At 38.8% G+C, this 21,557-nt stretch overlaps 1 protein-coding gene across 1 annotated transcript in view; it reads left to right on the plus strand.

Annotated features, from left to right (window-relative positions):
- Positions 1-21,557, plus strand: part of DOCK3 (dedicator of cytokinesis 3) — a 216,017-nt gene that overhangs the window by 177,489 nt on the left and 16,971 nt on the right. The window contains exons 35-47 of the mRNA XM_086619278.1: positions 967-1,052; positions 2,911-2,937; positions 3,058-3,153; positions 4,879-4,939; positions 5,432-5,525; positions 6,159-6,307; positions 11,204-11,290; positions 13,261-13,365; positions 16,828-16,969; positions 18,601-18,767; positions 19,248-19,334; positions 19,797-19,976; positions 20,964-21,047. Of these exons, the coding sequence (XP_086475404.1) occupies positions 967-1,052; positions 2,911-2,937; positions 3,058-3,153; positions 4,879-4,939; positions 5,432-5,525; positions 6,159-6,307; positions 11,204-11,290; positions 13,261-13,365; positions 16,828-16,969; positions 18,601-18,767; positions 19,248-19,334; positions 19,797-19,976; positions 20,964-21,047 (1,365 nt within the window). The remainder of the gene's footprint in view (positions 1-966; positions 1,053-2,910; positions 2,938-3,057; positions 3,154-4,878; positions 4,940-5,431; positions 5,526-6,158; positions 6,308-11,203; positions 11,291-13,260; positions 13,366-16,827; positions 16,970-18,600; positions 18,768-19,247; positions 19,335-19,796; positions 19,977-20,963; positions 21,048-21,557) is intronic.

Genomic DNA, 21,557 nt, shown 5'->3' on the forward strand with positions numbered 1-21,557 from the left:
CTAAATCAGGTCTCCCTTTAATGATTCCAGCAACAAGAGCACCAATTTCATTTGTGTGCCACTGAATTATTTGCTTTTCTTTCTCATCTTTACTTCTTTTGCAATTTGGCTGCAGAAAAACCCAGTGAAACTCCAACTATGCTTGTCTTTAAATAAAAGCAAGTCCTATTTCTACAAACAGCTTCAACCTTTAGGAACCTCTGTCTTCATTGGTACTCAAAGTATGTTTTCTACAAGATTTCCAAGACTACATTATTTTGTTTGTTTAATGGTAGATACATTGATTTCTGGACTTGAATCAATTATATGGGAATATCTGGTCTTAAACTTGATAATAGGACATATTAGACTGGGGGGGAAATTAGTACATATTCAAAACCTTTGTAAGGGAAGAGAAACATAATGATACTGTTGTGGCCCTTTATATTAAAGTGTGAAAAGAAAATGTATCACATAATCATGGAGAGGCCTGACAAAACTCGGTTTAATGAACAAATCATCTTCCAATGTAATGATGCCTGGATGATTGGAAATCAATTACCTACCAGCAGAACAAGCACAGCAGACCAGTGGTGATCATGCCATGGATTAGTTTCTCTGCGTGGATGTTGTTACAGCACAGGATGTAGTTTATCTGATATACTGGTTCACAGAAAGTATGTCTGAGTGATTTATTTGATAAGAGAATAAACGTCAGAAATTCCTGTGAAGAAGAAGTGTTACCTCCCTTGGGATGTTCATTTAGACCTGATAAGCAAAAAGATAATTTAGTTTTAATCTTCCTGTTTCACTGAAAAATGAGAAAAGTGTGTCCATTGAACTGATCCACAGAGAAATAAATCACTCCCACATAGAAGTGGGCAGCCCCAGGGCATGAGAAATAAAGTATTCTTCCAGTCTTCCTAGTGTTTGGAACTCGTCTTCTACATGAACAGCTAATTTGTAACCAATTGCTTCTTCCTCCAGGTGGAAGCAGAGTTGATCGATAAGCTGGACAGCCTGGTATCCGAAGGAAAAGGTGATGAGAACTACAGGGAACTCTTCAGCCTGCTGTAAGCTATGCCAGTTTCTGCCCACTCTGTGTTGTGCAGGGTCCTGGAAAGAGTCAGAGCAGTGCCCAGTGCTGATCTCAGAGAAGGCAGTTAAAGGGCTTTCTGGCAGGTTGTCCTGACCTGGCTCAGGGAAATAGAAATACATCACTCTAATGCTGAAAAGAACATAAAAACCCAAATTCTCCTTTGTCTTCTTTTATGAAATCTAACATAAGGCTGCACAGGTAAGTAGTTACCATCCTCCTGTCAAAAACTGGTTTGCTAGAGGAGCCAGTGCCTTTCTTTTTACACAGCAGTGAGCGAAATCACGGCCGGGGATTGTTTAGAGAAACCGTGTACTATCTAGCAAGTCGGGCCTTGTTAGAGCAAAGACATTTTCCGCAGCGTTTTCCTTTGCTTCTTCCAGTTTCTGGAGGTCGTGTTTTGGTTGACTCAACAGTGGCAAGTTGCTTCCTCCAGAGTCCATCATGACACTGTATTTCCACTCCCTTTCACACCAAAAATCTGTACTTGTCAGGGCAAACTTAAAGACTTTACGTCTGACTTTCCACTTAGTTGTCTTCAATTACTGATCTGTCTCCAAATTTCATTTCCAGTGATCCTAGTTTATTTCAAAAGGACTTTTTTTGAACTCTGAGAGTCCAGAGCAGTTAACCCTAAATCTTTTAATATTCCAGTGAGCCATAGAGATAATTTAGCAGAATTTTAGCTGTATATTCCAGACAGCTTTATGTGAGCCCCAGTAGCCTGCTGGCAGTTTAAGGCATAAACCTTTGTTTCGCTAGAACCAATACTTGTATTTCTGAATTTACAATTGCACATTCATTCGTTCATTTTCAGGACAGATAAGCCTGCCCATCCTGTGTACCTATCCTTAGGAAGCATGTAAATGTATTCTGTTTCGATTTGTGTATATTCAGCCTTGGGAAGTCTGGCACTTTATATGTGCAGATAACGTAAGTCTATTTCAGGGATAAAGGAAAGAAAATATCTATTCTATTTTTTCTATTTTTTATAATATATTTTTTTAAATTCACCTGGCAAGAGGAATATTGTGCATTTCCTTTGCTCCAGTTGAAGACAGTTGTTACCCAAAACGTTAAGAATTCAGAGACTGTAGCTTGTTACTTACAAACAGCTTGGATGTCCAACAACCTTTTAGTTTATGAACAATGTGAGCTTTGAGCAAACAATTCCACAATCCTACAAAGTTAAATGCTGTACGAAATAAACAGCTGACCCTGCATTCTGCTGTCTCAGACTATACTGCTGAAATGTGAATTGGTTCCCTCAGCTGGAAATCATTCCAGTACAGAACAGTTTGCCTCTTGTGAGGACACTTATGACACCCAACAGAATTTCTTTCTTCTTGTCACTACAGAAGTGACAAGTTCTTTGACCGGAGATCCAGTTTCAGGAAGCTAGCATGTAAATTTGCTTTCTTTTTTCACTTTTTAAGTATGATTTTCAGCGTTGTCACTCTGGCCTTCTCTCATCCTTCACAATTGTCTTGGTGAGATGCTTCTTGTATTATCTAGTTTGCTGAGCAGGAACAGATTGCCTTTACTTATTTACAGTTTAAATAAATTGTGATTCAAAGTTGGTTGGTTGGTTGCTGATTAGAGATGAAAATTTATGTAGGGATGAGCAAAGAAGAGATATTTGCTTTAGGTTGAGACTCCCTTCCAACTTCTGACTGCTGTTAGAAGTATTTAAGCTATAGGTAATATTATGGGAATCTACAGTTGCCATGACCATTTCTCGTTTTCATATATTTTAAATGGCAATGCGAAGATATTTTTCCTTCTCCTGTCCATTCTGTAATTTCCTTGTCTTTGCTTCATGCTGCCTGGAGTAGAACCCAGCTCTTTGGGCCTTATCCCAGGTAAGACAGTAATTCTGTGAATTTGTTTTGTGAAGGAGAAAGCAAGTTGTCCGCAGCTGTCCACATGCACTGTACCATTTCCCTGGAAGCCTCATCTGCTGTCTTTTCATCTCCAAACAGTTTGCTGGAGAAGATTGAGCAGGAAACATGGCGGGAGACTGGAATCTCTTTTGTTACATCAGTTACTCGTCTCATGGAGCGTCTGCTTGACTATAGGTATCTGACAACAACAGTAATATATTCTAAGAAGGTTGTAAAGAGGTAGTACCAAATTTCTTCTCTACAGGGGATATTTTTATTGTTTATCAAATTGCAGGCTTCTCTGATGGCAAGTATTATGTAAGCAAGCTAAACTCATTGCTGCTAGGTTCTGAGCAAAAATCCTAAAACCACATCTCTAGAACTCTAATTCTCATTCTTGCATGCTCGTTCCTGACAATAGCAAAGATAATGAAATTTTTTAATTTGCAGGTTGTACTAAGGTTTTAATCAGATTGCTAAATGATTAATTGCTTTTATCATTGAAATGATCTCACCTAATTCAGCAAAATAGATGCTAAATGAAAGAATGATCTCAAATGCCTGTGCTGAATGCCTCATCTAGACATGCAGGGTTGGAAAACTCTTCAGCTGAGGAAAGTCTGACATGTCAGCTGGTGACTTGTGTGCAAGACTCCACTGTAAATTAAGCATCTTCAGTTTTAGACTGAAGTTTACTGCACTGTGTCAATACAGCTGAGCTTTGACTCGGTTACAAGAAAATATTTTAACTTCATATATATGTATATACCCGCACACTCAGAGCTGTTTTTATAGAATGATAGACAATTTGAAATGATACAGAACTGCCCCGGATATTTCTATCTTTAGCCTACTGACAAGAGTTCAAATCATTTTTGCTTCTGCTGCTGCTCATTATAGGTGAAAACCCGTGACTAAGTTGGGTATTCTGCAGTCCCAAATCCTTTTCTATGCTTTTTAGTTTGCTCTTTCTGTCATCCTTACCAGTTTGATCCAATCTCCTGTTTGTTTCCTGACCATAGCTGCTGTACAACTACTATGCAAGACCAGGTATCTGAGACACATTTAAAGACAATGCAAGGGAGCTGGTTTTCTTTTTTAAAGAAATTTGCTATCAATGCAACTTTGATACACAGATGCACGCTTTCACGTTTAATTCAGGAACAGATACCAGTTTTTAATCGATTTTTAATCCACAGCAGATTTTTTCATTCCCAGAGGAGAAGAGGGAACTGCACTGGAAATACACAGGCATATCTTGGAATCCAGCTGCCAGTTAGCTGACACAGTAGTTCTCAAGACAGTTTGCTGTGTCACTGCTTTAAAAATTTTGTCTCTTTTCCACAAATGAATATGACTTTTTCAAGTAATTTCTGAAGCCTTTAACTTTTTGTACTGCTTGAATAGATATAATTTCTAAAATATTCCAGAAACTACAGATCAATTTTGTGGTTTAACTTACATATGAAGAAGTTAGTAATCTAGTCTCAATTACTCGAGTTGTATCTTTCGGTGTGCCAGCACTACACTGGATAGCTGAATTTATGAAAGCTGATCCTTTGACTGGGAAATCATTAAACATTAACATCTGGATAAATAATAGTTCCTCTCTTTTACAGTCGAGCTTTTGTTTAGATGATTTTTGGCCACTATTACTTGATTTTTGTTCAGATTCTTGTAAGAAATGAAGCAGCAGTCATTTCAGGTGCTTGTTCTCAGATACAGACATGTAAGAGGCACTCAGTTCTCATATCATTTAAACCATACAGAATTTTTTCCTAGGGGAACTCTACAAAATAAAGTACACGATGAACTGTTGTTTGTGATCCAAGGAAACTCTTGAGGATAAGATAACTTCAGATTTATTTTAAAAGGACTTTTTTTGCAGCTGTATGTTTCAGCATTGCTCTGCTTTCTTAGGGACTGTATGAAAGGAGATGAAACAGAAAACAAGAAAATTGGCTGCACCGTTAACCTTATGGTAAAGATGTTTCCTTTATCTCTTTGTGAGTCTGTGCAATATTGTCGAAACTGGGATGGGAAAGGTTGGGATAGGAATCTGTGTCAGGCAAGTGCAGCTTCAGAATCCGAGCACTGGGATGACAGAACAGAACAATGGGGGTTGTAAGGATCCCTTGGAGATCTCTGGTCCAACTCTCTGTTTAAAGTGAGGCCAAACAGGTCAGGTTCCTCAGGGTTTTGTCCAGCTGAGTTCCCAGTATCCCTGTGACAGAGGTTCTACAACCTCTCACGTTTTCTTTCAGCTTTTAACTACCTCTATTTTGAAAAAAAATCATGACACAATAAAATTAGTGGGTTAAAACAGTGTGAATGTGAAAAGAATTATTCCTTTTGCTTTACACTAATAAAGTATTCTCTTTTCAATACCTTTATACATACACAGATGCTGCTGATTATCTTGAATGAAGGAATAGTCTCAGTAAGAATAACAGATCTCTTTTTTCTTTCACAGAATTTCTATAAATCCGAAATTAACAAGGAAGAGATGTACATTCGCTATATCCACAAGCTGTGTGACATGCACTTACAGGCTGAGAACTATACAGGTCAGTAAGACATCATGTGGGGTCCGTCTGAAATCCTGGCAAAACATTTTTGACTCTCCCAATGTTATACTCTAACACTCGATTCATTCTTTTGGAACAAATTTATATGAATCGGTTATGGCAGTTGGGAGGGTAAGAAGCGGAGGTCCAGCCTATTCCCTCAAGCGAAATAATGTATATCTGTGCCCACGCAACCACACGACTGTTCTGTTCCACCCCGAATTTTACGTTAAAGTGTTCTTTGAGGAAGATTGACCAAAAAAAACACAACAGTGGAATAAAAATTAGAGGAAGATTAAAATCACAAAACCACCCTTAGAAAGTGCATTGACTCTTAATTCTCTGTTGTCCAAGCTCTGTTTACAGCTGCACGCCCCAAATGTAGTTATGTATCTGAATGAAATGACTGTGCATTTAAATCAAGTAGCTCGTAAAAAGAAACTTGACAGGTTTGTACCTAAAAAACAAGAAGTTCATAGGAAACAGCTTTGTGCTGCTATTTTAAGTAATTGGGTAATTTAATGATCATCTAAGACTTCAGGATTAGAAGGAAAGGTCTGGTGATCTTTCAGCCTATTGGCTGTGTTTATTTGTCGTCACTGATTCAGTGTTCAATAATTGCATTTCCAACAGAGGCTGCATTTACTTTGCTTTTGTACTGTGAGTTGCTTCAGTGGGAGGACAGACCTCTGAGAGAGTTCCTGCATTATCCATCTCAGTCAGAGTGGCAACGTAAGGAAGGTCTGTGCCGTAAGATTATCCATTACTTCAACAAAGGGAAGGTATGCCAACTTCTTCTCTCTTCCAGCAGCTTCCTTCCCTTTTCCTGACTTACTTAGGGCTTGCAAGCCTATCATCTCAGTTCAGTAGTCTGGAAGCAAATCTGTATCAAAAGGTTTTATAACTTGACAAATTGCTTCTTGGCTCTCTGGATGAAAAACAGATGAGAAAATGGATATTGGTATTTCATTATGCATAACATTTGGAACCAGTTTAGGTAGGCCAATAGGAGAACACCAAAACATTTTTATACCTTTAAACCAAACTTTGGATCACCTGGTACAGCACAGCACTCTATGAATGCCAGTTCCTTCATTTTTTGGGGATGGGATTGCATTTTGCAGTTGCCTATGCAAATTGCTGTGCTATGACTCAGTTAAGGACTTGCTTTGCTTCTAACCTACGTAAGTAGATGGCAGGCAATGCACTGCAGGGATCCCTTTATTAAAAAAGATTTAAGTCTTTTCAGTGTCACTGTTATTTTAAAGTGGCTTTCAATTAAAGTGCAGTTCCATCCATTGCACAAGAAGAAAATCTATACACTCCAATTTCACATATTCAGTATGTTTTTCCTACAATAAATTTTTTTTTAAGTTACTGCAGACGTAGGTGTTATAGTCCCATATGTCATGGTGTTTTGGGAACATTGCAGAGGTGAACCTTAAAAGTGATATAATCTGTCAGAATATTTTCAAATTTTTCCCTTCTCTAGAAAAATTCCTACAGTTGGTATTACTTGAAGATAACATCTGTATGTGAACCTCAGGGTTGGTTTTGCCTGTGATGGCAATGACAGTGGCATTAAATATAAATGTGATTTGATTCATATGGGGCTGCCATTCCAGGTAATTCTTTCCTAGCCCTGATAATAGAAAGTTGCATATGGCAGAGACATTCTCTACAGAACCTGCCAAAGGAAGTCAGATTCCTGTGTGTAGGAAGAAATGGCCTATTTATAAGGAAACGATTAATTATGAAGAAATTGTGGGGGGTGCAGAATTGTTCTTTTGTAATACTGCATATGGTTCTCTTTTTAGTTTCAGAAATTTTCAGAGTTTTTGACTGCACTTAACAAAAAATAAATTACTGAGTCGTGCAAATATTGTAGTACTGTACTGTCTGGCTAGGCAAAGAGGATACAGAGACTGCATAAAACAAATGAGCCTGTATTTTTGACAAAAACAGGCAATCAACATATGCACTGAAGGAGAAGAAAAACTTGATGGATGTAATTTTGGTATAAAACTCCTAACAGATTACAGAGCATAAACCTCTTGAGGTTTTTTCCCACTGAATGTTTTTTGAGTTATTTGACTTTGTGGTTTAATCCTCCTTTATTATAAATGGTAGCTGAATGATAAATAATCCACTTAAGCAGTGTCTATGTCACTCAAACCGTGGAAGCGAAAGATGCCAAGAAGCCAAATCCTCCTGCTGCTTTTCAGCACTCTTTCTGTTGCTGTGTAACAGGGAACAGCTCAGGAATGGAAGAAACTTACTTCCCTCAACTTGTGTCTGATAGTTTCTTTCTGCACTACCCTAAGATGGTCCTTCCTCAGGTCCTGAAGAGTGGAATTTGTTGTTCTGTGTCCTTCAGTTGCACTTCTAGAATTGTTTCTCATGCTGCTCCTGGCATCTTCCACTAAGTAAGAGAGTCAAAGCAGCTTGAGAAGGGTGTAAAAATTCTGCTTTAGTTAATGGAAAAATTTTCTCAGCACAGGAATGGGGGAAAACTATGGCCGCAAGACTGTCTTGTGAGCTTGACATAAAGGGCATGCCAGTGGAGAGCAAGGAGTGGTGGCATGGCCCACGGCAGGCCTGGAGCGCTGCAGTGGAGCGCAGAATTGAGTACCATTCTCAGTATTGTCAGAGCAGACCAGTGGTGGGAAGGCACAAGATGTTCCAAAGCCCTTTTAGCCTTCACTCTGGTCATGTGCTCCTTCCTACTGATTTCTGCTGTGCTTTGAATTGGTTTCTGGCTCAGTCAAGTATGTGTGCAAGTGCGTAACTTTAAATGAAGATTTATTTTTTTTAATTCACAGTTAAATTTTGCATGTTAAAACTCAAGGTCTTCTAGTTGAACGAGACTGTGAATGGAACAGTTTGAACCCAATCGATCATGCTTCTGAACAGCAATAGTTTGAAAACCACACAACCCTTTTCTGTCCACTTTACTGCTAGATCTTAACTAAAAATTCCAACCAGCTCCATTCACAGCACGACAATGTATATTCTCCGTAGTGCCAGTCAAGTTCTGTGAGAGACCCAAAGCTGTATTTCCAAAGCAGTTCATTTTTAGGTCATGTGCTCCATACCCAAAATTTGAACTAATTTCTCTTGTGCACTTTCATTTGAATCACCTTTCCAAAAGAAATCTGCACACTGGGATGTGAGTAAATAAAGGCTGCCATTCATAAACGTCGATTGTCTATCTGTGCCTCCTTGTGTGCAGTCAGCAGCACTCAACTGAGAGCTGCTGATGCCATAGGAGAAAGCTGCAATAAATGTCACATGAATGTCCTTTTCAAGTGAAGGATGTAATATAGAACGTGCAAATCAGGCATCAGCAAAACAGAAAGCAGTAATGAGGGAAATTAACAGTGGAGACATTAAGAAAAAAGGGGGAAGAATGACACTTTAGAGGAAAGTATCACATGTTCCACATGGAATTACGTATTAAATTTCTACACTGTGAAGATGGTACTCACTAATACCACAGATTTCAAAACAGAGGATCCTAGTGACTCAGATATCCCTTCGTTCTCTTTTCCTTTCAAATATCTGCAAACTCTCTAAGAAGTTGCCTCTATATTGTGTTTCTTCGCTTCTGTATGTCATCTTACGTGTATAAAATATTCAGCTAGCACAGCAGAATTTCTCTGTGTGGAAATCTAACAAAGAAAGAGAGAAAGCCTGAGTTAGGATGACAGGAAGAGTATGAGGGTACATGTAGAAGAGCTGTTATAAAGAGAAATAAGATGTGCTTACATATCGTTAATTGCATTCACATCAGAAAAGGAGCATGAAAAGGTTACACCTTTAGGATCATCTCAAGGGAAGACAGTCAGCTTTCTGCTTCTATCCAGAAGACAGATTAGAGAATCATGTAGGCTTTAGTCACAGCATCCCATGCGAAAGTGAGACTCTGCTCACACTCTGTGTGACAAAAGTGATTTATTACTGACCAGCTGTTTTAGAAGACACTTTTGTTTTCCATTCTTTCAAGTAAATATAGATCAGCTAAGGACTGAAAATCCATGTATTGATACTGTAAAATATGTTGTAACCTAAAAAAAAATGCAATGGTGTTTGTGTTTGCACAGGGTAAACACTTAACTGGTTAATGTCATTGATCTCAGTTTGGTGTGTTAATTTGTATGTCATGGACTTCGACAGCCCACAGCAAAAATCCTGTTACTTTGAGATCACAAGAACCCAAGTGTTTTCCGAGTGCTCAAGTAACTGGTCTTTCCGTTCTTTTCCTGTTATATATATTGTATTTATCTAAATAAATCTCAGGCTTCTCATCATCCAGACTACTAATACTATCAGAATATCCAAACTGATTCCAAAAGACTCTTTTGTTTAGCAAGTTCTTACGTAAGTTTTTGTAATTAACTGATGCTAAGGAGATGTAGGATTATTACTTTTTACTTCATACAACTATCCCTTCTTTTTAAAAAAAAAAAAGTCCTTAAACTTACTGGTTTTGCTATTCAGAGGAAAAGAAACACTTTGCTGGTACTATGGATGAGAGAACAGGCACTGCAAATGTGTGTCCATAGAGGGAAGCATTGCTAAGTACCTAATACACTAAATCAAATAGTGTAGAGATTCACTTTTAAAAAAGTGAAGGTACATCTAACCAGAAAAAACTATTTTCATATTAAGTGCTAATATTATTTTATATAATTTTTGTTAAATACTGTTACCCATAATTTACAATATTGCTATTAATATTTTAAAAATATAAGGTGATAGTCTAACTCGCACATTAATTTTGTTTTCACTACAACAGGGTCCCAGTTAAAACAACTGGCAAGTTAGCCCAGTAATGCAAAAAATTCAATCCAATAAAGGTTCAGATGAGACCTTGATGTTGTAGATCCTTTACATACGTATGGTGAGAGAGTGTCATTCCCCAAAAAAGCTGCTAACCTATGCAGGTAAAAGATTGTGGGAGAGGAGATTTCGGTCTCGAGCACTTTACAAAGCTAAGCGAGGCAACAGAGAATCTTTCTCTCTGTGGGCATGCTCAAACGCAGGCTCTTTCTTCCCTACCTCTGAGGACAATGGTGTGGTTTGCTAGAAAAGATCTATTGTATGCAGACTGTAAGTTGAAGAAAGGCGTTTTAGTTTCGGTTCTGAATACGGATATTCACTCGGTGCAATAATGCAGGTCAGTTCTGAGGACGTTTTGTCTCTGTATTTGAGCATTTCCCATTGCTTGACAGTTTTGTGCTTTCAGTAGGAAGTAGCAGCCCTGGGAAGAGGAGCGCTTTGCTGGGGAGCTGAGCCCCAACTCTTTACTCAAGGGAGTTCTAGTGCAGAAAGCAAAGGAGATATTGGGGGGGGTGAGCTGAAGAGGTGTCTAACAAGAAGAAAAATTATTAACTGTATTATCTTTCTCCAAATAAAGTTCCCAGTCTCATGAGTGAATTTTCCGTAACAAGCAGTGTATGTGTGTATCCCCAATGGAACATATGCCTCCGTTATCGTCTTGAAGAAGGAATTAATCTGCTATTTAATGGAAACTGCTTCATCACATTGCATTTTCACATCTAATCCCTGGCATTCCATACCAAATGAATTCCCAAAATTGAGTTTCCATATTGCTTTCAGTTGAGTTGATGTTAACAGTTTGGTTGCTGTGAGTGTGACTTGCTTTGGTTTTGCAGAGCTGGGAGTTTGGAATCCCGCTGTGCAGAGAACTGGCCATACAGTACGAAAGTCTCTATGATTATCAGAGCCTCAGCTGGATTCGGGTAAGTAACAGCAGTTCCTCTCCTTGCACTCTCATGTCATTCCCCAGGGAATTTTGCTCTCCTGCCAGAACATCCTGAACTTAAAAAATACAACATATTCCCTGTATAGTTTCATGCATTTACACCAGCTCCTTTACCATTGATTAATTTTGATGACTTTTGTTGGCCCACTGAGGTGATTCCTAAGTCTGCTAGCAGTAAGATTCCATGAGTATATGGAGACAGCACACATGTAGGAGCTGGGCTTGCTCTTGCAATTGCATATTTATATAGATTTTTGCATAATTTTTTTTTAAAATGACATATTGATATTTCATTTGAATTCCGAAAGTATCAAGGACCGTTTGTGCCTTAGGTGACATAAGAGGAACAAGAGAGAAAGAATGGAGAAGGCAAATGTTTATGGCATTCTTGTCAATTTAAAAGAATCTGGTCATCTGGTAAAACAAACACGTGATCAAATCAGGGCACATTTGCAGCATCATGCTTTAATCAGAAAAAGTAAAAATTCTGGTTGTTATTTATAAGCTTTATGAATGTGACAATAGTTCATCTGCTTTTGTCCCCTGGCGTAGCACCAAATTTAAGGTTTATGCTATGCGGATGTGTTCTTAAACAGAGTAGTTTAAATTCTCTTTAGAAATCAAATTTATTCTCATCTGAAGATATCCATCTAAGCAGGTCTCATGAACTGCACTTCTGAAGAACCTATTTTCTTCAAAGTGGCCCTGAAAGAGTATGGGGGAACATCTTGGTTGGGCACTTGTTTATTGTAGGCATCTAAAACAGGGCAGTGTGAAAATTTATCCTGGTGTACAGGAAATACCAAATTGTTAAAGTGATCATGAACGATGAGCAAACAGACCTATTAACGAGGCTTACTCAAGTTGTGCATCAAGGCTTCCTTTCCTAAAACAGCAGAAAATTGGCTATTCTTGCTGCCTTTTTACTGTTTGGACCGAATCAGCTGGCAGGTGAGGCGCATCGCAGCTGATCAGTATAACCAGTTCACCTCATCCTGTCTCTCTCCTATGTGTGACCTGTTTTCCGTTCAAGTTCCCCGTATCTGTGTTGACCTGAACTGCCTCGAATTTCTCCCCACTCTAAAGAGTTTTTCTCTGTGCCGTTCACATCATTCTACGCATTCCTTTATTCCTCCTGCAATGGCTTTGGGACCTTCTCCATTTTAGAAAAGGAGTTAATGTGTGTGGGAACCGAGACCAAAACCTCCATACAATACTGTAAGTCACAGCTGCTGCGAGGGTTCCCTGCAGTGGAAGCAATGATGTCAAACTGATTCTTCTCTTTAAAAAGCTATCTTTTTGCTATAGTAAAATTCCTGTGAGCCTTTCAACTGAGATTCAGTTTGGCAAGGGGTCCTCAAATCCCACTCTGGATACTAATGCCAGCATAGCGCCACAAAACTAATAATTGGAACTAGAGAGAAGTCCCTTGACTTTTTCCAAACCCCTTTTTTCTTCCATGTTAAATCTACTGGTGCACAGAGCTGTAGAAAATTAAATTTTGTTTCATCCTTTTTCATGCCCCTCAACTCAATTAAGGCAAACCCAATTGAATTGATATCATTTTCCAAACAGTGGTATAGATTTTGAGCTTGAGGAGAGAACAGGACACTGTGAGCCAGACAACGTAGATCTTAATCTCAGCTCTGCCATTAATTCTGCAATGCAAAGAAAATTACACGCAAGACCTGTTTAATTTAAAATGAGATACAACATAAAAACTTTCATATGTCGTCTCCAAAAGTGTAAAATGAGTATGATGATACTATAGTCTGTTCTACCATGTGGACTGTTTAATTAATAACTTTTAACTTTAAAAGAATTTTGGTCTTTTCATAAAAAATTGTAGGGGCAAAAGAGCAATGTGATATTTAAATGTGTCTTGAGATTCTAATGTTTTAAGTGCAGCTTTAAGAGTCTGATAGCAGCCATCTTTTTCCCCCACAGAAAATGGAAGCTACCTATTACGATAACATCATGGAACAGCAGCGCTTAGAACCTGAGTTTTTCAGAGTTGGCTTTTATGGTCGGAAATTCCCATTTTTCCTGCGGGTAAGCCAGACTTGTGCAAAATATGACGAAGCGACCAGACTCAGAGTAGTGGTTATTTTTATTATGGAGATATGATGTCTGCCATTCAGCTTATTTTTTCATGCCTACACAAGTAGAAACAGCTTTCTGCCTGAACTGAAGGATGCGGTCTGTTGGGAACGTTCTTAGGAACAGACATCAGAAATTTGACTCATGCCTATGTGTGTTTTTGACAATCTGCAGATGCAGCACAAATTGCCTCTATATTAAGCAAAATGCTGTATTGCAGCAATGTTGGGTCATTACTCAACTAATTTTCATCATCTCAAATTATCATGCTTTAAAAAGTCTCACATGACAGAACGATTCTGATACCAGACTGACGATTCTCTTATGTTATCTACAAGCAAAAATTTCCTCTCTCTTCAACAAAAAGCCTAGCAGCTTCTCTGGACACATCCTCGCTTTGACCTTATTGTCCGCTGGTGTATACAGGATCAGCTGGGTCTGCAATCCATCTAAAAAGTGAAATTATCTTTGCTTCCTAATGAGGAATCAAACTTAAAATAGATATTTGTTCATACGATGTCTTGTTGCTAGTTCAGAGCAAGGAAGGAATATCATCTGACAACTGCTGTAAGAACAGTCTGAAAATTGACAGTAGATGCCATCTAGCTTGACAGGACAAGCCAACTTGAAGCATGCTTTCAAGGACTGGAGGCGCATGTTTTGTTTTCTCTTTAAAGAAATGGTTTGACAAGAGATGGCACCACTCTTGAATTACACAGTAAGAAGCCACAAAAAGCCAAACTGTGTACCATTTTGAAAACAGCACTCTTCAATTTCCCTGTGATTACTAACTATTTGTGATTCTTTTTAACTAGGATTTAAACATTGGTATTTAATTGCAGTCTTTTAATGGAAACACAGGTGGGGGAAGTAGAGGCAAATTGGAATTAATCCAGGTGAAAATACCAGTGGATAAAGGGTGGCTTCATGTTATTCAAAGGTGAAGTTGAACATTGCTATAACGTAGCAGCCTGAATCACTGTGTAGAAGGCAGGTGCAGAGGAAATGGCAAAAGTGTTGCAGGATGAAGCAGTAGCTACCTTTTCATGGAGATCTCCAGAGAAAACCAACAATTTCTTTTTTTTTATGCCCAGCAACAGATGTTTCAGAAAATGAATGACAACAAAGTCATTATGGAACGTAAGCGTTCCTACATTGGATGTAGTATCAGTGAATCTAGCTTACCTTATATTATGGATCCTGTAGTTTTATCTTGGATCCTACATGTGCGTTTAACTGCGCAGGAGTTTCGAGTGCACAGCACTTACTCTTTGCAAAACTGTAACAGGATGGGTACTCGGCTGGAGACAGTAAGAGCGAACATGAGCGTACATAATTATAATCCTTGTTAATTCTGCAATTATATTTGGTAGCAGTACTTCTGATAGCAGATTACTAATGTAGCAATCTCATTAAAAGTCATCCTCCTCCTTTCTCTCTCTAATGATCCATACAGCATACACATTGCGAAGCACAGACTAAGCCCATTAGCAATCACATCAGCATGGATCACACTGTAAAGAGATTGGAAGCAGCTATTCTAGAGAAGAAAAAGATTTACATGGATTTAAAGTTTTCAGATGCATATGGGAGTGATTTCAAGTGATCAAATGACTCCATGCCCTTTTCTCTTTTATTTTTCTATTACTGTATAGCTTAAGACACAAAATAGCCACTTCTTTCTACATCTTTTATTTTTGAAGACCCTTTGTCTAGAAAAGTCATTGTTCAAGTTTCTATGAATTCTGCATCTATTTCTAGCCTTCCTACATAAGTAGATTAAAACTGTCCATGTCTTCTGCTTACCAGAAGCTCAAGTATGGCCTGACAAGCCACGTCTGAGATCTTGCGTTGGCATCTGTCTGAAAAGTGTATTAAATTTAGCTTTGAGGTGTTTTCAGGGCATTATTTTTAGAATCACAATAACTTTATTTATAGGCTTACGGTTTTCTGGATTGCTGCAATCAAAAGCTAAAATAGAGAATGCAGTAAGTGTCATGAAAAGATTCACCTTCAAACATGGACTCACTCCAAATTTAATAATAGCTGCAAAGTTTGGGCATTACAGACTAAACTGTCAAGATTCATCATGCAGTTTTTCTCCCAGTTCATTGGTTGCTGTGACTGATGCATACAAAGTGACATATGTCACAGCTGGAACAGGAGATCTGTTCCATAAATCTGAAATGCAAAGCCAAAGATAACTGCACTCCTTGGCTGTGTTTTATGATCAGGTTTTGCTGCTTTCTCTTTGATTTTGCTACAAGATCAAGAGAACTGCTCAGCCAGAACCGTTTTCCAGAGCGCTTAACAAAACATCATTGCGTATTCTGCAGCTTCTAAATGTAAGAAATAGAAGGGAGAGAACTGTTCTGTTTGCTGGGATTCTTTCTTTGGTTTATGACGGGTGAAAAATCTCCCGGTACTTCTAGTTACTATTACGTGTATGAGAGTGAGCACTACCAGAATTAGAGTTTGCCTGCTGGGATGGGTCTTGCATCAGGAGACATGAACACTGTGGTAACACAGTTAAGACACTGGAATACAACCTTATGACACAGAGGTCTTTAGAATCCTGTATCTTGCTGTTCAGAGTTGGAAATGGCTCAAAAAGCATCCAAGAACTCTGCACAAGTGGTTTAATGCCTCAAGAGGCATATCTAAATGCAAGCTTTCCATAACTGGCAGAAAGGAAATTTTGTTCATTAAGAGGAAAGTGCTTTTAGGGCTGAAGGGGAATTTGCTAAGTGACCACTGAAAATTCTTGGTAAGGCTTTTCCATATTACTCCACTATAGACTGGGGAGTTTCTGAGGATGTATATTGTTCAGCGTGATCAGAGGTGGATTGTATGGCTATCACAATACAACTATGGTTAAAAAATTATTTTTCTGAACAGTTTTGTTATGACTTCTAAGGATAACTGATAAATTGATAAACATACATCTTGTTCCATTCTGTGAAATCCTCAGGACTTTTATCCATCTGGTGAAAACTGTATTTGACAGCAGCTTTTCCAGTGTAGAACAGCTGGGCTTATGAATTGGTCTTAAGTTTTGGTTGATATGTTTCAATATAGTCTGATTAAAAAATAGTCCCTTTTCCGTTGTCTGAAAAGCAAGTCAGAAAAGGCAGTAAGGCTTCATGCTATGTGTGTATGGATCAGAGGCATCTTTCTGTTGAGAGATCAGTGGAATAGTCTACTTATTCATCACTGCTTGACAAAATACATTGTACAGAAAAAGGAAGGAATAAAATACATCAGCTGTGTTAAATGCACATTTTACTCTCACATTAGCATACCGACATTGTCATTTATTGTTGGGTTTGCAGCAATAAAATTTAAAGTGAGATAAAAACTGATAGAGTTTAACTTACTTTTAAGGAGACTAATTTTCACTTGTCCTTCTTGCAGAACAAAGAATATGTATGTCGAGGCCACGACTATGAGAGGCTGGAAGCCTTCCAGCAGAGGATGCTGAGCGAGTTCCCACAAGCCATTGCAATGCAGCATCCAAACCACCCAGATGACTCTATACTGCAGTGTGACGCCCAGTGTATCCTTCAGTGAACAGGCAAACTATGGTTAGATGAACTGTGGTATAGCACAGAGGAGGAAGGTATTGAAAAGGTCATCAGCTTGGGTACCTCAGTTCCTAATTGTCTTAGGTAGAGCTGGATGTGGGCCAAACCATACACCTGTCTACAGTAGACATCAACTGGTTTGTTGAATTATGTAGTTTTGGAGAAAACTGTCACCTTGTATTCAGAGAGTGATGCAGGTCATATTCGATGTGTAAGGGAAATAGCCGTGCTTGATCACATCCATGTTTTAACCTTTACCAACAGCATTGCCATAATGCACGTTTCGGGTCGTTAAACCTGATACCTTCTCTTGGAGGACATTTTGTTGGGAACAGATATTAATTCGAAAGTGTTACTTTCCATGGTATTTGTTTTTCACATCAGTATTGTTATTTTTTTGCCATCTGCCTTTCTTTTAAAATGCTGAACTCTTTTATACCTAAGGCTTTGAATCTCATTCGTCTCGTTGACAATCTGTGCTGTGATTTGATGCAACCAGTACAATGCTATGTACGTTTAAGGACTGAACCACATAATATTTAATGAGTCTGCAGGGACTTTTGGACATTTTAGTCATGAGAACACCGCTGTTCAGCTTGTGTGACAACAGCAAGGACTTTAACCATAAGGATGTTGTCAGCAAGTGAAATCCCCTGAAATTGGTTGGTGTTTCCTACTTGTCTTTCAGAACACACTCTTTTCACTCTTCTTTGCTAGATAATAGACCATTCCATTGTGTGTGGGTTGCTTGTGTGTTTATTTTGGTTGGTTTGTTTATGTTTGCAGAGATCTTGTCTCTAACGCTGAGGTTAAACCAGTTTTATTAAACTGATCTGTAAATTGATGAAATTAGGACAACCTTGGTTTGTAGGCAAAGGTGAAATATCTAAGGCAAAATTTATCAAAGGTAGATATTTAGGTACCGAAATACATTAAGATCTACTAAAGTGCCTGAACAAATGAAGCACCTAGCTCTAATTAAAACTGATAGGAACAGGATATTTTGCCTGCTGTAGATATTCATAGAATCATGGAATGGTTTGGGTTGGACGGGACCATAAAGATCATCTAGGTCCAACCCCCCTGTCATGGGCAGGGATACCCTCCACTACATCAGGTTGCTCAAAGTCTCATCCAGCCTGGCCTTGAACACTTCCAAGGATGGGGCATCCACAGCTTCTCTGGGCAACCTGTTCCAGTGCTTCACCACCCTCAGAGTGAAGAATTTCTTTCTTAGATCTAATCTAAATCTGCCCTCTTTCAGTTTAAATCCATTGCCCCTTGTCCTGTCGCTACACACCCTTGCAAAATGTTCCTCTCCAGCTTTCTTGTAGGCTGCCTGTAGGTAGGACATTTTGGATGTCTTACTACATACTCTCTGCATCCTCAGGTATGTTCCTCTTTGGTTAATCTGGCTGTGAGGTACTATAACTCTGTAGACTTTCCTAGTAGTTGTAGTCTAGTGTTCTGTTGTCTCATTTGCAAAAGAAGAGTGCTGGAAATCAGAGTGTGACTTTCTGAGTTCACCATCCTCTTTCTTTCCACAGTAGAGATACCTTTCCTGTTTCCTGTTCCGTGGCTTTCTTTGACTAATAATTTACAGATTTACAGATCTATGCAGTGACTCCCATCCCAGACAATATAGATGTGCTGCAAATGGACCGTGTCCCTGATCGCATAAAGAGCTTTTACCGAGTCAACAACATCCGGAAATTCCGCTATGACAGGCCTTTCCACAAAGGCCCGAAGGACAAGGAGAATGAATTTAAGGTAGAAGAAGCAAATAAGCAGTGTTAATCTCCTCAAGGCGAAAATTGTTATTTTATGCTGATACCGCCTTTCAAGTAATCCTGATTTGATGGCCAAAGATACTATAGTAACTCAAATAACAAGTAGTCCAATGGTTACACATCTGGCCGGATTAAAGCATTGTCCAATTTAAAGACGAGTTATTTTAGTGCCAGGAGAAATTCCTTTTGAAGCAAGCAGGAAATTTTTTTTCTTACTGCCATATATATGCACAATGTCGTCTTTAAAAATTCAAAGAAACATTGAATGTGTTGCTTTAGAGCATACTGGATTCTGGTTTTGTTGTTCAGGTGACTTTCAGCATGATCTGCAAAGCAGGTTAATTCTCGGGAGGTTAATATATTCTCTTCTGAACTTTACTCCCTTGGCACCTGTAGTAAGAGTACAGATGATGTGATTGTGGTTCACTCTGCACCTCACATCCTCAATTACTCTTTGCAGAGCTTGTGGATTGAACGTACCACTCTGACCTTGACTCACAGTTTGCCTGGGATCTCCCGTTGGTTTGAAGTGGAGAGAAGAGAACTGGTAACATTCATAGTTCCTGTAATTGGGGCTTCAACTGATGAGCTACAGAGGACATGGGATAGGCAACTTAAAATTCCTTTGGCTGAAATCTTGCAGTTTAAAATGATGAAGTTTATCAATGATTGAGTATGTCCTTTTTCCACCACTTAGTCTAAATAATTGCTGAATGTAACCAGGAGAATTATGTGAGGGAACATGACAGTATAATGGAGACAGTGCCAAAAAGATGAAATAATTGCATTGTTGCCATGTCCTCAGTATACAGAAAGAAGTTATCACAACTCAGTGACCTGAAATACAGCATTGACACCAGTAAAGTTTGTTAATGTAGCTAATTTTCTACAAAGTAGTAAAAGCTAAGGGAGATCACGGAACAATCCTAGAGTATCATTTCATTACAAAGATGATAATAAATCTCAGTGAAGTGTCCATGGAATTAAAGTGTATTTTATTGCCTTTGAGGTTGAAGTAAGTCCTTTGGAAAATGCCATTCAAGTGGTTGAGAACAAAAACCAGGAGCTGAGAACTCTGATAAGCCAGTACCAGCATAAACAAATGCATGGTAACATTAATCTTCTCAGCATGTGCCTGAATGGAGTGATTGATGCAGCTGTTAATGGGGGAATTGCACGATACCAGGAGGTAAGCCAGGCTTTGCCTCTGAATTTAGTATCATCTTTTTTCAATTTTATTTCCATTTCTGTTTCAAAGAGAGTATGACTTCATAAGAAATGTCCATGCGCATTATCTAAATATGAGGAAAAAACCCTTACTTGGTTGGTCTGCATCAGTGCTGGCACAGCCACACATCAGCAGCAGAATCCAACGATGGAGTTGGGATACAGCATTGAAGTAGGTACGGTTGACAGTGGGGTTTCTCAAGAATGAAATCTGGCTTACCTGGAAATCCCGACCTGGCAGGTAAAAGAGTGAAGCAGATTTTTTGTGTACTGCTTACATTATAAATCCATTTTGCAATAGAGGCAGTGAGACTCATGGTAACTGAGACTGATTGGGCTTGTAATCAGGAAAAGCCACTAATTCATGCTACTCAACTGTTATCTTTGCTAGCCTAATTTCCGACTCACTGTAACCCTAAAATGATTGTATGTGTAGTATGTTAACTGGCATAATCTTTGGCAAGCTGTTACTTAAACTCTGCATTGCAAAAGGTAAGTCTAGGGTGAAATGCTGAAAAAATGGCAGCAGCAGTCGAGGGATGGGGGACACGTCTTCCCTACAGAGCTGTGACGAGAACACTCTTTGTGTTTTACATTGGTTACCTCTTTGCTCACCTAATTCCTTTAACTTTAGGCAGTTGTGTGAAGGAAACTGTAAAATTCAAGTAGCTGGATGATACAAGGCTCAGTGGTATTGCTCATCACTGTCACAGAGCAAAACTTGGTCAGATGCATGATTCCACAGAAACCTCTAAGTTGCTAAAACTGTACTGTAGCTTTACCTGGATCCCAGAGTGCTAAAAGCAATAAAATTGAGGTGCTGCTGTTAGGTTAATATATTTCGTTTTCCTAAGATTTTTGGACCTTTATCTCTCATCCTTTGACACCAAGTTACGATTAAATATCTGCCAGTAAGCAGGCAGCTTTTTTCTTTTTTTTTTTTCTACAGGCCTTTTTTGATAAAGATTATATCACAAAGCACCCTGGAGACGCGGAGAAGATCACCCAGCTCAAGGAACTCATGCAGGAACAGGTACTGGTTTTCAGATGCAAATCAGATGCTGTAGTGTCTCAATTCATCAGCAGTCAGTCTAAACATATCGGATCAAACTGATTCATTCAGAAGCAAAGACTTTTGGTACAGGAGATCTAAAGTACATTTAAACAAAAAAGAGGGAGGAAATTGACAAGGAGTTTATGAACAAGCCATTCACCTTATGGGACATGAGGTGAAAGTCAGCTAAAAGTACAGGAATTTTGTTGTCTCTGTTTATTATCCAGTAGACATCTTGCCACGTTTCAAGCCGGCCATTCATTTCTAGTATTTTGTATTATGTCTTCTGTAATCAGAGTCAGGACAGGCCAGGTCAGGCTTGAGATTAAACTGGCAGAGCTGCATGGGAAAACTTAATGCCTATTTATATTATCTGCAGTTTTATTTTTCACCAGTGTCCCCATGAAACATCTTGGTAGATAAAGCTAGCTGAATGCTTTGAAGGGAGTGAAATCAGAAAATCACATCCCTCTTAACTGAAAGTTTGGC

The sequence above is a fragment of the Tauraco erythrolophus genome, chromosome 12, assembly GCF_009769465.1.
Source record: "Tauraco erythrolophus isolate bTauEry1 chromosome 12, bTauEry1.pri, whole genome shotgun sequence".
Lineage (NCBI taxonomy): Eukaryota > Metazoa > Chordata > Aves > Musophagiformes > Musophagidae > Tauraco > Tauraco erythrolophus.